Source organism: Sinocyclocheilus anshuiensis, unplaced genomic scaffold (genome assembly GCF_001515605.1).
Source record: "Sinocyclocheilus anshuiensis isolate Anshui unplaced genomic scaffold, SAMN03320099.WGS_v1.1 scaffold292, whole genome shotgun sequence".
Taxonomy (NCBI): domain Eukaryota; kingdom Metazoa; phylum Chordata; class Actinopteri; order Cypriniformes; family Cyprinidae; genus Sinocyclocheilus; species Sinocyclocheilus anshuiensis.
The window spans coordinates 2,664,301-2,676,969 of record NW_015555757.1 but is presented as its reverse complement, the minus strand read 5'-3'; the positions used below and the strand labels follow the sequence as shown (position 1 = coordinate 2,676,969).

The 12,669-nt window shown below is 39.0% G+C and overlaps 1 protein-coding gene and 1 long non-coding RNA gene across 4 annotated transcripts in view; both read right to left on the bottom strand.

The window, feature by feature from the left end:
• Positions 1–1,075: 1,075 nt before the first annotated feature.
• LOC107673902 (uncharacterized) overlaps positions 1,076–12,669 on the bottom strand; it is a 17,197-nt gene continuing 5,603 nt past the window's right edge. For both annotated transcript variants that reach the window (XR_001632445.1, XR_001632444.1), the window contains exon 2: positions 1,076–1,820. This is a non-coding gene — a long non-coding RNA (uncharacterized LOC107673902). The remainder of the gene's footprint in view (positions 1,821–12,669) is intronic.
• Positions 1,698–12,559, bottom strand: LOC107673900 (protein phosphatase 1A). 2 transcript variants are annotated; one of them, XM_016467708.1, is made up of 6 exons: positions 12,251–12,559; positions 8,725–9,596; positions 7,357–7,474; positions 7,150–7,261; positions 5,052–5,109; positions 1,698–2,870 (listed from the first exon to the last, which is right to left on the bottom strand). In XM_016467708.1, the coding sequence occupies exons 2-6, from the start codon at positions 9,577–9,579 to the stop codon at positions 2,841–2,843; spliced, it is 1,173 nt and encodes a 390-aa protein (XP_016323194.1). In that variant the 5' UTR covers positions 9,580–9,596; positions 12,251–12,559; the 3' UTR covers positions 1,698–2,840. The 2 variants fall into 2 exon arrangements, with proteins under 2 accessions (XP_016323194.1, XP_016323195.1); XM_016467709.1 differs by lacking the exon at positions 1,698–2,870 and adding an exon at positions 3,776–4,137.

The window sequence follows — 12,669 nt, the reverse complement described above, 5'->3', positions numbered from 1 at the left end:
TTTTGCAGGAGGCATTAAGGCTGCATTAATCACTTGGGTTTATACATTAGAAGGCAGGTCTGAATAAATCAACTGAAATGAGCTACCACGCTAACACTATAGAGCTTGAGACCACAGAAATAGGATTTCAGAGCCTAAACCTAAAATAGGGGTCATCTAAAGGTTTGTGACACATATTTAGCAAAAGACAAATGCAATGGTTCATGAGTCATTTAAATTCCTTGTAAAATGCCCTTGTCAAGTTCAGTGACAAGACTTAACTTAGTAAAAACACATTCATAAACATCTCCATCATCTATAACTGGGCTTGTATGCTTCACTGTAAATCATTACATAACCTCTCCCCACTTAATAGACCTGTGGTTATGACCATCTTGCAACTACGAATTCTGTATTTCTGATCTAAAAAGCATCTGGGCATCTTACAAAGAAGGAGAATCTGTATAATAGCAGTCCATGAGTCACGTAATTTGTTAATTACTTTTAAGCCATATAAAACCAAACTGGGGTTAAGCAATCCAACAGTATCCTATTAAGAGTGATTCCACGCAGCTTGCAAAAAAAGCTTAAAGACACATGAACATATCCTGGCCTCCAAGACCATCCTAAAACATCCTGTTAATTTTAGATTCATTTCGTAAATCCTCCTGTTACACAACATTCCAGCTTCCACTGGGGAAAACACACAGCTCACCATTCCACAAACAAAATACCACAAGCCAAAAGCATAGAGAATACAGGGAGATTTTTCCGTTTACATTAGCTATACACTGTTAGATTGTCATTTTGTTACAATATTAGTTTAATAAATCACCCTGTGAGGTTCACGAAAAAGACTTAAAGAAATTATTATTTTACCTACCCTTTTTTCAGTATGCAAATATACGGACTTAGACTAAAAAGCTCATTTATATTTATCAGATGCAAGGGAATTCCTGTTCATATAATCTGTTCCATACATAAAATTTAGTTTGGGATGGTAAGGACAAAGGGGGTGATTTTACCACGTCACGTTTCAGACAATCAGGACAAATAAACAAGTGACAATCTCTCTGAAAAAATACTATTAAATTAATTCAGAACTACGTTACATACAGCATTGGGGGAAAAGGTGTAGGAGAATATCAACTAAGAGCATTCAAATGAATGAACGAATGATTCAATCACACACTTTAGCAGCAAACAGTACTCTGTTGCGCTCCCTATTGGTCAGAGGAACACATGCGGGCTCTGGCCTAAACCAGGTCAGCTCACTGCATCACACTGTATTTGTTCTTTGAAGAGAGAGAGGGAAAGAAAAATCACCACATCCAAAAACTAAGAAACAGATAACATAAATCAACACGAGATGAAGCGAATGGTTTATGTCGAAGAAAAATCTGAGAGTTGAGTGTTAATCTCAGAAAGCATTCACTCATCACTGTCTCAGCAGTGCAGATGGGTGATTGAGCGCTATAGCTAAAGCCTTATATATTTGTGTCAAAAGCCTAAATATCCCCCATTAAACCCACAATTTTAAGCACAATAAACATGCAATCGCACACATCCATTCAGACCATATGCACTGACAACCAGACACATACATAACCACACTTAATAGGGCCTGTCCCAGTTCGGAGTACTTCTTAACAATTCCTTTTTTTCCAGCAAGTGCAGGAGATTCTTTAAGATGTTCCCAGACCAACTTAATCTTAAAAAAAATCAAGTGCTGCAGTAGTGCAGAACACTGTAGAGAAGAGTCCTAGTGTTGATGATAAAAGATAATCAGGGTTAGCGCATCAGGTAATAGACTCACAATGCACGCGCACACACACACACACCTTGCACTATGGAAATAGTTTGGTGGATCAAACATGCATCCTCTTACACACACACACATACATACACAACACCATTGATTTCTCATAAGACTCACTCATTCACACACACAACTTCAGCTTAGAATAAGTTAGTTAAAGCAGTTTCCTCAAAAAAGTAAAATAAAATTAAAAAAAGTTATAATAAAAAATAAAATACCCACCCCACCAGAAAAAGAAAAACAGTAGTACTGAGAGAACATACCGATTACTGTCATCTGTGCTGTGAGATTTACAAAAAAGCTTACTGTACTGTGAGCCCATATCATTTACCCGTTTCACTTAAAAAGTAACAATACAAAAAGTTGTATTTTGTTTAAAAAAAAATTTAAAAAAAAAGAAGAAGTGAAAGGAAATAGGGAGGCAGATGTGTTGGGCTTCAGCTTTTGGAGAGGAAACAAAAGCAGGCAGGGCATAAAGGTGTGCCATTTTTGTCTTTTTTTTATAAACTTAAATATCAAGCTGAATTTGATACAGGCTTTTCTTTGTACAAGACAATTGCACTTCACAGAAATAAAAGCTGAAATATACAAACACACAAGGAAATGTGAATCAAATTAATTACACCAAAAAAACAACAACAAAAAAATTAAAATGGAAAAAAAAGTGTTGGATTTTTTTAAGAGGGTGATGTTAAGGATAAAAGGATTTGGAAAACGACTGATTCGGGACAGAGGAGTATGCAGAAAATTTCCAGAAGGTACCATTGCCTAGCACTGAGAGGGAACGTTATGTGAACAAGGGGAGGGAGCCCTCGTTCCTTTCCTCTTCTTCCACCTCTTCTTCCTCCGAACAGTCCAGAGCAGCTGAGCTGGGCTGTGGTAGGGTTCTTGTGCAGGTCCTGTAGTAGTTGAGGGTTCTTGTGCAGGTCCTGTAGTAGTTGAGGGTTCTTGTGCAGGGTTCTGGTGCCGGGTCCTGTAGGAAAGGTTGTTGTGCAGGGTACTGGAGGGTTGTAAACTCTGTGCAGTGTTTAAAGGGGCAGGGCTACCACATGTCATCCGTGGATGCAGAGTCCTTGAATGGAGAGAGGAGGAGAGCAGCTTGTGAGATCCCGCCAAGCTCCAACCGCCAACCACTCAGGAAAATGCATGTTTGTGTGAGACACAGAATGAAACACAGGTGAAGCTAAATCAAGGAGGATTCTAGGAAATGTTGATGGAAATGATGGAGGGATCCAAATCTTGGGTTAAAATGGCCAAACTGATGCGCTGATTGCAAATGACAGAAATTACAGCACTTGATGTTGTTTGTGTGCCAACACGCTATTTGGGGATTTTGAGGTGCATCGCTCATTTGGTCAGAATGGCGACCTCCAGAGATAAAGGATGAACAGACTTGAGACATACTACAGATAAACATGTAGAATGCAGGATTAGTTTTTTAAATATTAAACAATTAAGCTAGTGTCTGTGATGCCTAAAGGTAGGCATTTATTACATAAAATTAGGGTTGAGCAATAAATTACATAGGTATGATTTGCGACAATTTCACTGATTCTATAAACTGCCATTCAAAAGTTTAGAGTCTGTAAGTTTTTTTTTGGAAAGATGTTGCTCAGCAAGGCTGTATTTATTTGATCGTTTGAAAATAGAGTAAAACAGCAACATTGTCATATTATTAAAATGTAAAATAAAGTTTTTCCATTTTACATTGTAATTCATTCCTGTGATGGTGAAGCTGAAATTTTTGCAGTCATTACTCCAGTCTTCAGTGTCACATGATACTTCAGAAATCATTGCTGATTTGGTGCTCAAGAAACATTTCTTATCTATGTTGAAAACAGTTATGATGCTTAATATTTTTGTGGAAACAATGAATGGATTATTTTATTAATAGAAAGTTTAAAAGAACAGCATTTATTTGAAATAGATTTTATAAAACAATGTTAATGTCTTTCTTTCTTTCTTTCTTTCTTTCAAATCTGGCTGATTCCAAACTTTTGAATGGTAGTGTTTAAGTAGGTAAATACTGCGGTTTATAACTTTTACTCGAAAGAATGGTTCCTTGGATTGAGGCTGAACTGCCCCTTATAAACAAATATAACATGAACAAATTATTTAATAAATATGAAGGAAAGGAAAATGACAAAACAATGAATGGTTCCACTGTTATTTTGGGAAGGCTTGAACTGGTTTGTAAAATACATGTGACTAACTGGAAGAACAGCCTGAGGTGTGGCAGGTCAAGGCTGGTAGTCATGAAAAGCATCAGAATCAAGTGCTGAGTGCTGAAGTAAAGAGCATCCAAGGTGCCTGATTTTCTAACACACTAACAATCCAGTCTATATGAAACAAAAAAATGGATACACACAGAGGATTTGTATTAAAAAAAAAAATTAAATAAATAAAATCATGCACGTGCCACTAGGGATGCCAAAAGTATCACTAGAAAGCAAATATAAAAAAAATAAAAAAAAATAAAAAAAGACAAAACAAAACAAAAATAAAAAACAATGCTTTAAAATGCCACATTGTAAAGAGCAATCACATGTCATGGTAAAATGCAGCTATGTTCATAAACATTAAAATGCACTTCTTGGTCAAAATGCTTGTCTAGTTTTATCATTTCTATTGCTTGTCCTTTACTTTAAAGTAATTACTGTAAAAACTTTAAAAATGACAAAACTTGACTACATGTCACGGTTTTAATTTTTAATGCTAATATTTATATTGCATTTATCTTTTTAAATAAAGTGTTAGATAAAAATTTCGATGGTATTGAAACTGGCACTATTTGAGAATTGTCCAATTTTACTGGTAATGACTACTGAAATTTGGTACTTTGACAACCCTATACGTTACCATCACGTCTTAAGTTATTTTCAGATCAAGAACTGTTCTGAATCAAGAGAGCTATAATCATCCAATCAATCCATGACAAATTATTCAATCAACATTTAAGTTTTTCTTTTAAATGTAAAATCGGTTTGTTCAACAAATTTGAGGGGTTCCACCCTGCACTCAACAAAAACCCTTTCCAAAGCACAGCTCAGCCTATCCAGCACGGTCAGATGAGAGCAGATAATATGGAACAGAATGGAAACATGCACGAATGAAAAAACGAAAGTCTGGAACACTTAAGAAGGTGACAAACAACAAAATCGTGCAACGCGACTGAATTCTACAGCACAACAAAAACCATGCAAGCAAACTTCCCAGCATTTATACCCACACAGGGTCAAGCTGATGTACTCACTGTATCCTCATTCCTGTATGGGTTAAGTTTGTTGTATACTGCTTCAATTACACTCCGCCTATGACAAACACAGAGACAAGGTATGAGCTTTTGAGAGAAGAAACAGAGGGAAAGAAGCATCACCTCTTTTGCAAAACCTACTGAGCTGCCTCATTAAAAGCAAAATGGAACTTTATATGCGATTCTTCAAGAGCAGCAACTAGAGAGCTGTTGGCGCAGACCAAGTCTCTTTGATATCAGAGTCTGGTTGGCTTGGAGAGCATTTTTCTGAACTCAAGAGTGCACCTACACCAATTTGGATGTTGGGGTGAAATATGACATGGACATACACTGCCGTTCAAAAGTTTTGGAACAGCAGGATTTTTTCCCGGAAAGAATTTATACTTTTAGGGCGTGTTCACACTTGGTGTCTTCTCTGACAAGAAAAAGTTGAATTGGGCATTTTTTCAGTAAAAAAAAAAAAAAGCTGGCAGCGTTTTGGTTACAAATGGCAGCCGAGGACGTCTTTCGTTGCTATAACAACAGCTGCAACAGTAGCCTAGGGCTGTGTGGTGCAGAAATGTTGAGAAAGAGTTGGCTCTAGCGTTGGCTTTTCAAGTTAACGGGGAGGAGAATGTCGGTTCACAACGATGTTAACAGTATGGTGCTTACAACAATTTAGTCCAGGAGCTCCAGTTGGATGATGCATGGTTTGCAGAATATTTTAGACTAAACAAAAGTCTAAACTAGTACGATAAGTCTATCTTTGGGCACCTTCTCCATTTTTTTATGTTATGGAAATGACTGGTCTCGCTACTCGCTTGTCATAGGTCAGCAGTCAAAAAGGCGCTTGACGTAGGATGTTTTTTTCAGAAAAGTTTAAATTTCTTCAACTTGAAAAGACGCTGTGAGCTGCAGAAAAAGGTGGCGTTTAAAAAAGCGCTCAGGACTTTTTTGAAAACACCATTTACTCCATAGGAATATAATGTAAAACAAATGCTGGCAGCTTCAAAAAAGATGGCAAATGTTTTTTTTAATCAATGTATCATGGTTTCCACAAGAATATTGTACTGTTTTCAACATAAATAATAAGAAATGTTTCTTAAGCACCAGCATATTAGAATGATTTCTGAAGAATCAATGTGAGACTAGAGTAATGGCTCTTGAAAATTCACTTTTACCATCACAGGAATAAATTACATTTTAAAATATAGAAAACTAATATAGAAATATTAACTAATATAATAACTTATTAATTATAATGACTTATACTGTCTTTTTACGCGTTGCATCGCATTGGAAGGTCAAACAAAGTAGTTTCGCTTTCACAACGAAGCACACAGCGCCTTCACGACATGGCGGCAGCAACAACTATACTACAGCGAGAATAAAAGTTACGCCTTCTTTCTTTGCGTGAACATTTGGGTGGCATTATGCAAATCTTCCCACATCGTGACGTAGACATGTGGGGGCGTGTTAGAACGAGCCGTTTTAGGTAGGCGTGGTTGACTCTTAACTTTTATAAAGAATATCTCTTTGGATTTGAGACTTTAGTCTTTGCAACTTTACAGATCTTCTTTATGCACCAAGAGCTTGTAACACTTGAAAGAGAAAGGAAAAATTTAAATCGCATCATATGACCCCTTTAAATGTTTTCCCATAGAAAAACATTATAAAGAAGACGCTTAACCATTTAGCGCATTGCTTTCATATCCCGGGTTCATTTGCTTGCCTGCATAAAGCACGCATCTTCAATAAGGTGTGTACTGAATTTGATCTTTTAATATCACTGTTTTAAAGGCACTTTTAGAATGTGCTGTGTTTTTAGTGACTGAAATATTGCGGTGGGTGCTTTTTATAGATTGCTCATGGCCAAAATTTGCATTTAGTTCACATATCTTTGTTTTATTCTTTTGAGAGCTGGTCTAAATATTTTTGGATTGGAACAGATAGAAAATTGACGGGCTTGTGCTGCAGTTCTATGGATGTTTTGCCCGCTAGGTCTTCGAGCCAGTCACGTGACTGAAAACTATGAATGGTTCACAAAATGTTGGACTGACAGATCACTAGGTTTTGCAACTTTAAGTAAAGAGAGAGGGAGAGATTGTGTGGTACTCACTTGCTGGCCAGCTCTCCTCCAGGTGGTAGGTTGGGGATGCTCTCAGATGCTAACGTGCGCATCACATGTACCAGGTCGGGCACACCTTCGTCCCCCTGCCTCTTCAGGATCTCTGTTATATCAACAACAATTCAGATCAATCAAGTTTGGCTCAGCTGAATTACCGATTCCATTTAATAGCAGAAGGTTGTAAAGGTTAGCTCATACCTTCTACTCGGCTCTCTAGGTATTTATCAAGCTCTGCTTCCCTTTTGACAGCTTCAGGGGAAACCTTCGGTGCACTGACGAAACACACCAACACAACACTCATGTTGTCACGACTTCCCTGTCCAAACACAGAAGAAGGGAGGGTTTCATCAATTTAAACTAGGGCTGCACGATAAATCGCATGCGATATTTACAGCGCATCTTATCAGTAAAGCCGGTTCTGTAATCAGCGGTAAATCTCCATCACCTGCGGGCTTTCACATTGAGCAGCATTAACTACACAGAGCCGTTGTTCACTGATGAGCTGCGCAAAACCACGTTCATATTCACGCGATTTTTTGTGCAGCTCGTCAGTGAACAACGGCTCTGTGTAGTTAATGCTGCTCATGACGAGCTGCACAAAAAAGCGCGTGAATATGAACGTGGTTTTGCGCAGCTCATCAGTGAACAACGGCTCTGTGTAGTTAATGCTGCTCAATGTGAAAGCCCGCAGGTGATGGAGATTTACCGCTGATTACAGAACCGGCTTTCTGACAAGATGCGCATTAAATATCGCATGCGATTTATCGTGCAGCCCTAATTTAAACCAAAATTTAATACCAATGAAACACTGTGTAAAAATGGGAGATCATTTAAAACTTGAAGATCGTGTTATGAACACTCTGTGTAAAAATGTAAACAACTTATGTTTAGTACAGAGTTACATATGTTCATTATGCACTAGTGAAATAGATGAAGCTACCAAAGTCATCCAAAATAAAAATCATCCATTACTCTATACAACATTTGTTTTCATCAAGCTAAACTTAACGAATTTTCCTCATCTTAAATTAAAAACAGAGATGCCTCAATAAAAGATAAAATAGTAATATTGTGAAAAAAAAAAAATGAAGTTTTCTATTAAACTTTTTTTTTTTTTATCAGTTCTGTGATGGTAAAGCTGAATTTTCAGTAGCCATTACTCCAGTCTTCAGTGTGTCATATTCCTTCAGAAACCATTTTAATATGTTGATTTGGTGCTCAAGAAACATTTATTATTATTATCAACAATGTTGACAACACTGCTGCTTGAAATTTTTGTGAAAGGGATGCTTTGTTTTTTCAGGATGCTTTGCTGAATAAAAAGTTTTTGTAACAAATTATCATTTTTGTAGCAAGTCACTTTACTGTCACTGTTGATCAATTTAATGCATCCTTGCTGAATAAAAAATAAATAAAATTCTTACTGACCCCAAACTTTTGAAACAAACTTTGTAAACTATCAACAAGTGTGATTTATCTCCAGACTGTGATTTTACATTTTCATTGTATTTTTAATAGACAAAAGCATTCATCTGATAAGCCTGGTAAAAGCCTGTTTATACTCACCTTATACAAACAGGTATCCACAATTTCATTGCAGACCCTCTCCAGATCATCAGTCACCTCCAGTCGTGAACGAACAAAATCACACAGCTCCTCATTGGCCATCACATCCCAGATCCCGTCACAAGCAAGAACAATAAACTCATCCTCCACCTCCGACCGCTCGATAGCATACACCTCAGGCTCCGGCGACACCAGCTGCTCCGTGGGACCCTTACCATACACACACTTATAGTCAAAATCCCCCAGAGCCCTAGACACTGCCAGGGACCCATTGACGCGCTGGATCATCACAGATCCTCCAGCGTTCTGGATCCTCTCCTTCTCCAAAGGGTTGTTGGGTTTGTGGTCCTGTGTGAAGAAGTGCACAGCCCCTCCGCGGCTCAGCAAACCCCTTGAGTCTCCGCAGTTGATAAAGTAGATGTGGCGGGGTGAAATCATCACACCGACGGCGGTCGAGCCGCTGCGGTCGGCACCACCTTGTTTCTTCTCCGAGATCTGCCGCATGTGATCGTCGATCTGCAGGAAACCAGTACGGATTCCAGATTTCACGCTGTCTACGCTGGCCTCCACGGCTGGACACCCTCCTCCGCCTCCACCCTGGAAGTCAGGGTTGTTGGTGATGTGCTCCAGGAGGTGGTCGCAGCAGTAACGTGCCACCTGTGATCCTGCATGCCCATCGTAAACAGCGAAGAACGACCAGGGGTCCAAGCCGTTGGGCAGGCCGATGACAGCGGTATGCGCATCCTCCATCTCTACACGCCAGCCCTGCATGCTGCTCAGGCCGTAGCACAGGCCATTGCCTTCACCATGAGCGTTGTGCTTCTCCATCTTTGGCTTATCCAGAAACGCACCCATCTCTGCGGCTTAGAAATCTAGTACAGAAAAGTTTGAGAATGATGATGAGCAATATAAAAAAAAAGTGTTTCATTTATATTCCACTTACAGCACCAAAATATTTGCTATTTGCATCCCAGCTGGGCCAGATATATGGCTGCACGATTCATCGAAAAATTAATTCTGTATAGGGTTGTCATGGTACTAAATTTCAGTAGTCAATACCAGTAAAAATTTCACAATTCTCAAAAACCTTCAATTTCGATACCTGTTACCTACTAGGCTTGGGCGATGTCTACCAAATTGGCATCGGATGATGTCTACAGTGAAACATCGTGATGGACGATAACATCGGGGGGCGGGGTTAGGGGTGTGCCCAAAGCGTGAAACAAATAACGAGTTATACGGAGCCACTAAAAGGTTAGCCGCTTGCTAGCGGTAGCCTGTTGCATTACAGTACGTGAAAGGTTTCAATAGCGGCTCCCTGATGCCCGCAATTTATATACAGTCGCCTATACTTACCCAACGATATAATTGCGAGAAAAAGTATTTAAATATTTTTGTTATCCTCCCATCTCGTAGGCTATTTATTCCCTTTAGGGTTTCTGTAGTACACTTCATTTCCTTTCCGAACACGGAACTGGGATGCGGCGGATTGTGGGAGAGGTGTGTGGGGGAATCACGATGTCAGCTTAACATCGTGATGTCTGTCAGCCATCGGCGATGGACGACGGCATCGTCTATCAACCCAACCCTATTACCTACCAACTGATTTAAAGCACTTCTTTATTTACAAAGTTAAATATCAATATAAATACGACTACAACTACTACTATTGCGACTAATAATAATAATTCACATATTCTTTTTCAGATAACAACAACTATTATTATTATTATACTTTATAATAATATATTTAATATAATATTATTATTAATAATATAATATTATTATTACTTATTTTAAAAAAATATTTTTTTGCATCCCCACAAACAGTTTTTTGTCTTTTTTTTTTAATCACATTTTAAATTACAGTCACCATTTTTATTACAAAAAATCATGCAGCCCTAGTGCAGGATGACATGTTTGTCTCAACAATGAAAGACAATTCTGTTTGGTGACACTTGCGGTACACAAATTATATACTTCAACTTTAAAGTAAACTGACTCTCCCACCCATCAATTGCACAGTTCAATAACCCTGTTCAAGTGTTAAAACATTGTATGAAATTGCAACAAGTAAATGTTTAACAACAACTTTTTAATCTCAGCAGAATAAGCAAAATACTCATGTCAGTCAAGAAAAAAAATAGTTATATAGTGTAGTTCTTATATGCAAAAATTAAAGCCAATTTAATTTAGGTTTTCAATCCAAATAAGAACAGGAAAAATTGACGTTGCCTACTCATCTTAAGATGGCATTAAAGTTACAACGAAACAGGAGTAGTAACAGATTTGAGGTAATTAATGATATGGATTACAATTAGGTAATTGGGTGAAATGGATTACAGAAATATGTACAAAATACAAAATATGTAGGGGTGAATTGATTCTATTAACTGGTTGTTGATTGATGGAGACATATCTGAATGCCAGCATGCAGTCAGTTGTACAAAAGGGGCGAGGTTTCAGCGGACGAAATGATTGGAGAAGCCTGACATACGTCACCAGAAACAAGTCTGTCGTTCGCCTTCGGATTATGCATTAAGGATTCATTTTCATTTCATGTCGACTTAAAACAATTGTTTACTTGAACTGTAAAACATTTAATGGGCAGTTTAATGCTAACCCGAATCAAGCGTAAACACACACACCCAGCACAAGACCACTATTTATAATTCATGTTGACCGAAACTACAGAAGTCTTGTCATGCTAGTGGTCACTTCAGAAATAAACTATGGCATGCCAACACGCACAAGAAACAAATGTAAACACACACACAAAGGCAGGCAGACACACATACAGCGGGTTCTCAGCCATGTATGGCTATCAGCTAACGCACTGCAACGCACACTACACACTCATATACTAAAAATAGACAAGTAACGTTACCGATGCATTCTCACCATTATTCACCACTCACATCTATCACAGCTCACTCTGAACACAAAACCAGTGCAATTTATAAAACCCAAGCCTTGAACCCTGTATTTGTTTGCTGCAGACTGGATTTACTGCTGGAGTACATTCGCGTTTTACAGTGAGATATCAGCAATCAATGTTCTTTGCCCTTGTTAGTGCTGAACAGCAGTGAACTGAAAGTCTGCGCGTGCAGACCTGCCGCATGTTCACGCGCCTCTATTCCGCATTACGTCATGGTGTCGCGAGCCTGTTAGCACGCTAGCTTCATGCTAACACTGACGTTTGGGTCCCTTCAGTTTGACTGAAACATTCAGACAACGTGAAATGGGCTAGTGGATGTAATCGGAAAATATGAGTTAAGAGTCTGGCAGATACCCACTGTTAAGGTTTGAGGTCAGACAATCTAGCAAGCTAAATGCTAACGAAAGGCCCATATGAAGCCTCAGGCTTGTGTTGTCAGACCCGCGGCCCTCAGCGCACCATGCGACGGCCACATACGACAGATTAACCCGCCGAGCTCACACAACACCCGCCTACTCCCTTAGCCTACATGCTAACAAGCTAGCTCTATCATTCACATAGGCATATTACAAGAGCAAAGAAACTTACCCACTAAAAATGAGCCCTGGACAGTTCTGTAGTGGAGGAGGTAAAAACCAGATAAAAGAGAAGGACGAAAAGAAAGAGAGAGATATAAACTGAGCGCGGCGGTGGTGAGAGAGACAGGCTGGCGGATTGTTTTGCTCCGCATTCAGTCTATGAAAGAGCGGATCACCCTTATCTGTTTAAACCAAGGCTGCATCATTCCCATTTATTCAGCGTCCTGAACGTGGAAAGTGTCGGGTTTGACCGCTGTTTTGGTCCGCTGTGTTCGGGACCGAATGTCTGCACACCAGCAGCAGCGCAAGACCCGGATGTGGATTCTTCTTCTTCTTATGATGATGTTTAATGGCGGTTGGCAAACCAGCTTTTGGTGCATATTCCGCCACCTACTGGGATGGAGTGTGAGGCGCTGATATCAAGGGAAA

Excerpts from the sequence above, each read along its gene's own strand:
- LOC107673900 (XM_016467708.1), bottom strand. The coding sequence starts at position 9,579 with ATGGGTGCGTTTCTGGATAAGCCAAAGATGGAGAAGCACAACGCTCAT. Across the intron at positions 5,110-7,149 it reads GGAGGAGAGCTGGCCAGCAA|GCGGAGTGTAATTGAAGCAG; the intron begins GTGAGTACCACA and ends TGTTTGTCATAG. Across the intron at positions 2,871-5,051 it reads CATACAGGAATGAGGATACA|GACTCTGCATCCACGGATGA; the intron begins GTGAGTACATCA and ends TCTCCATTCAAG.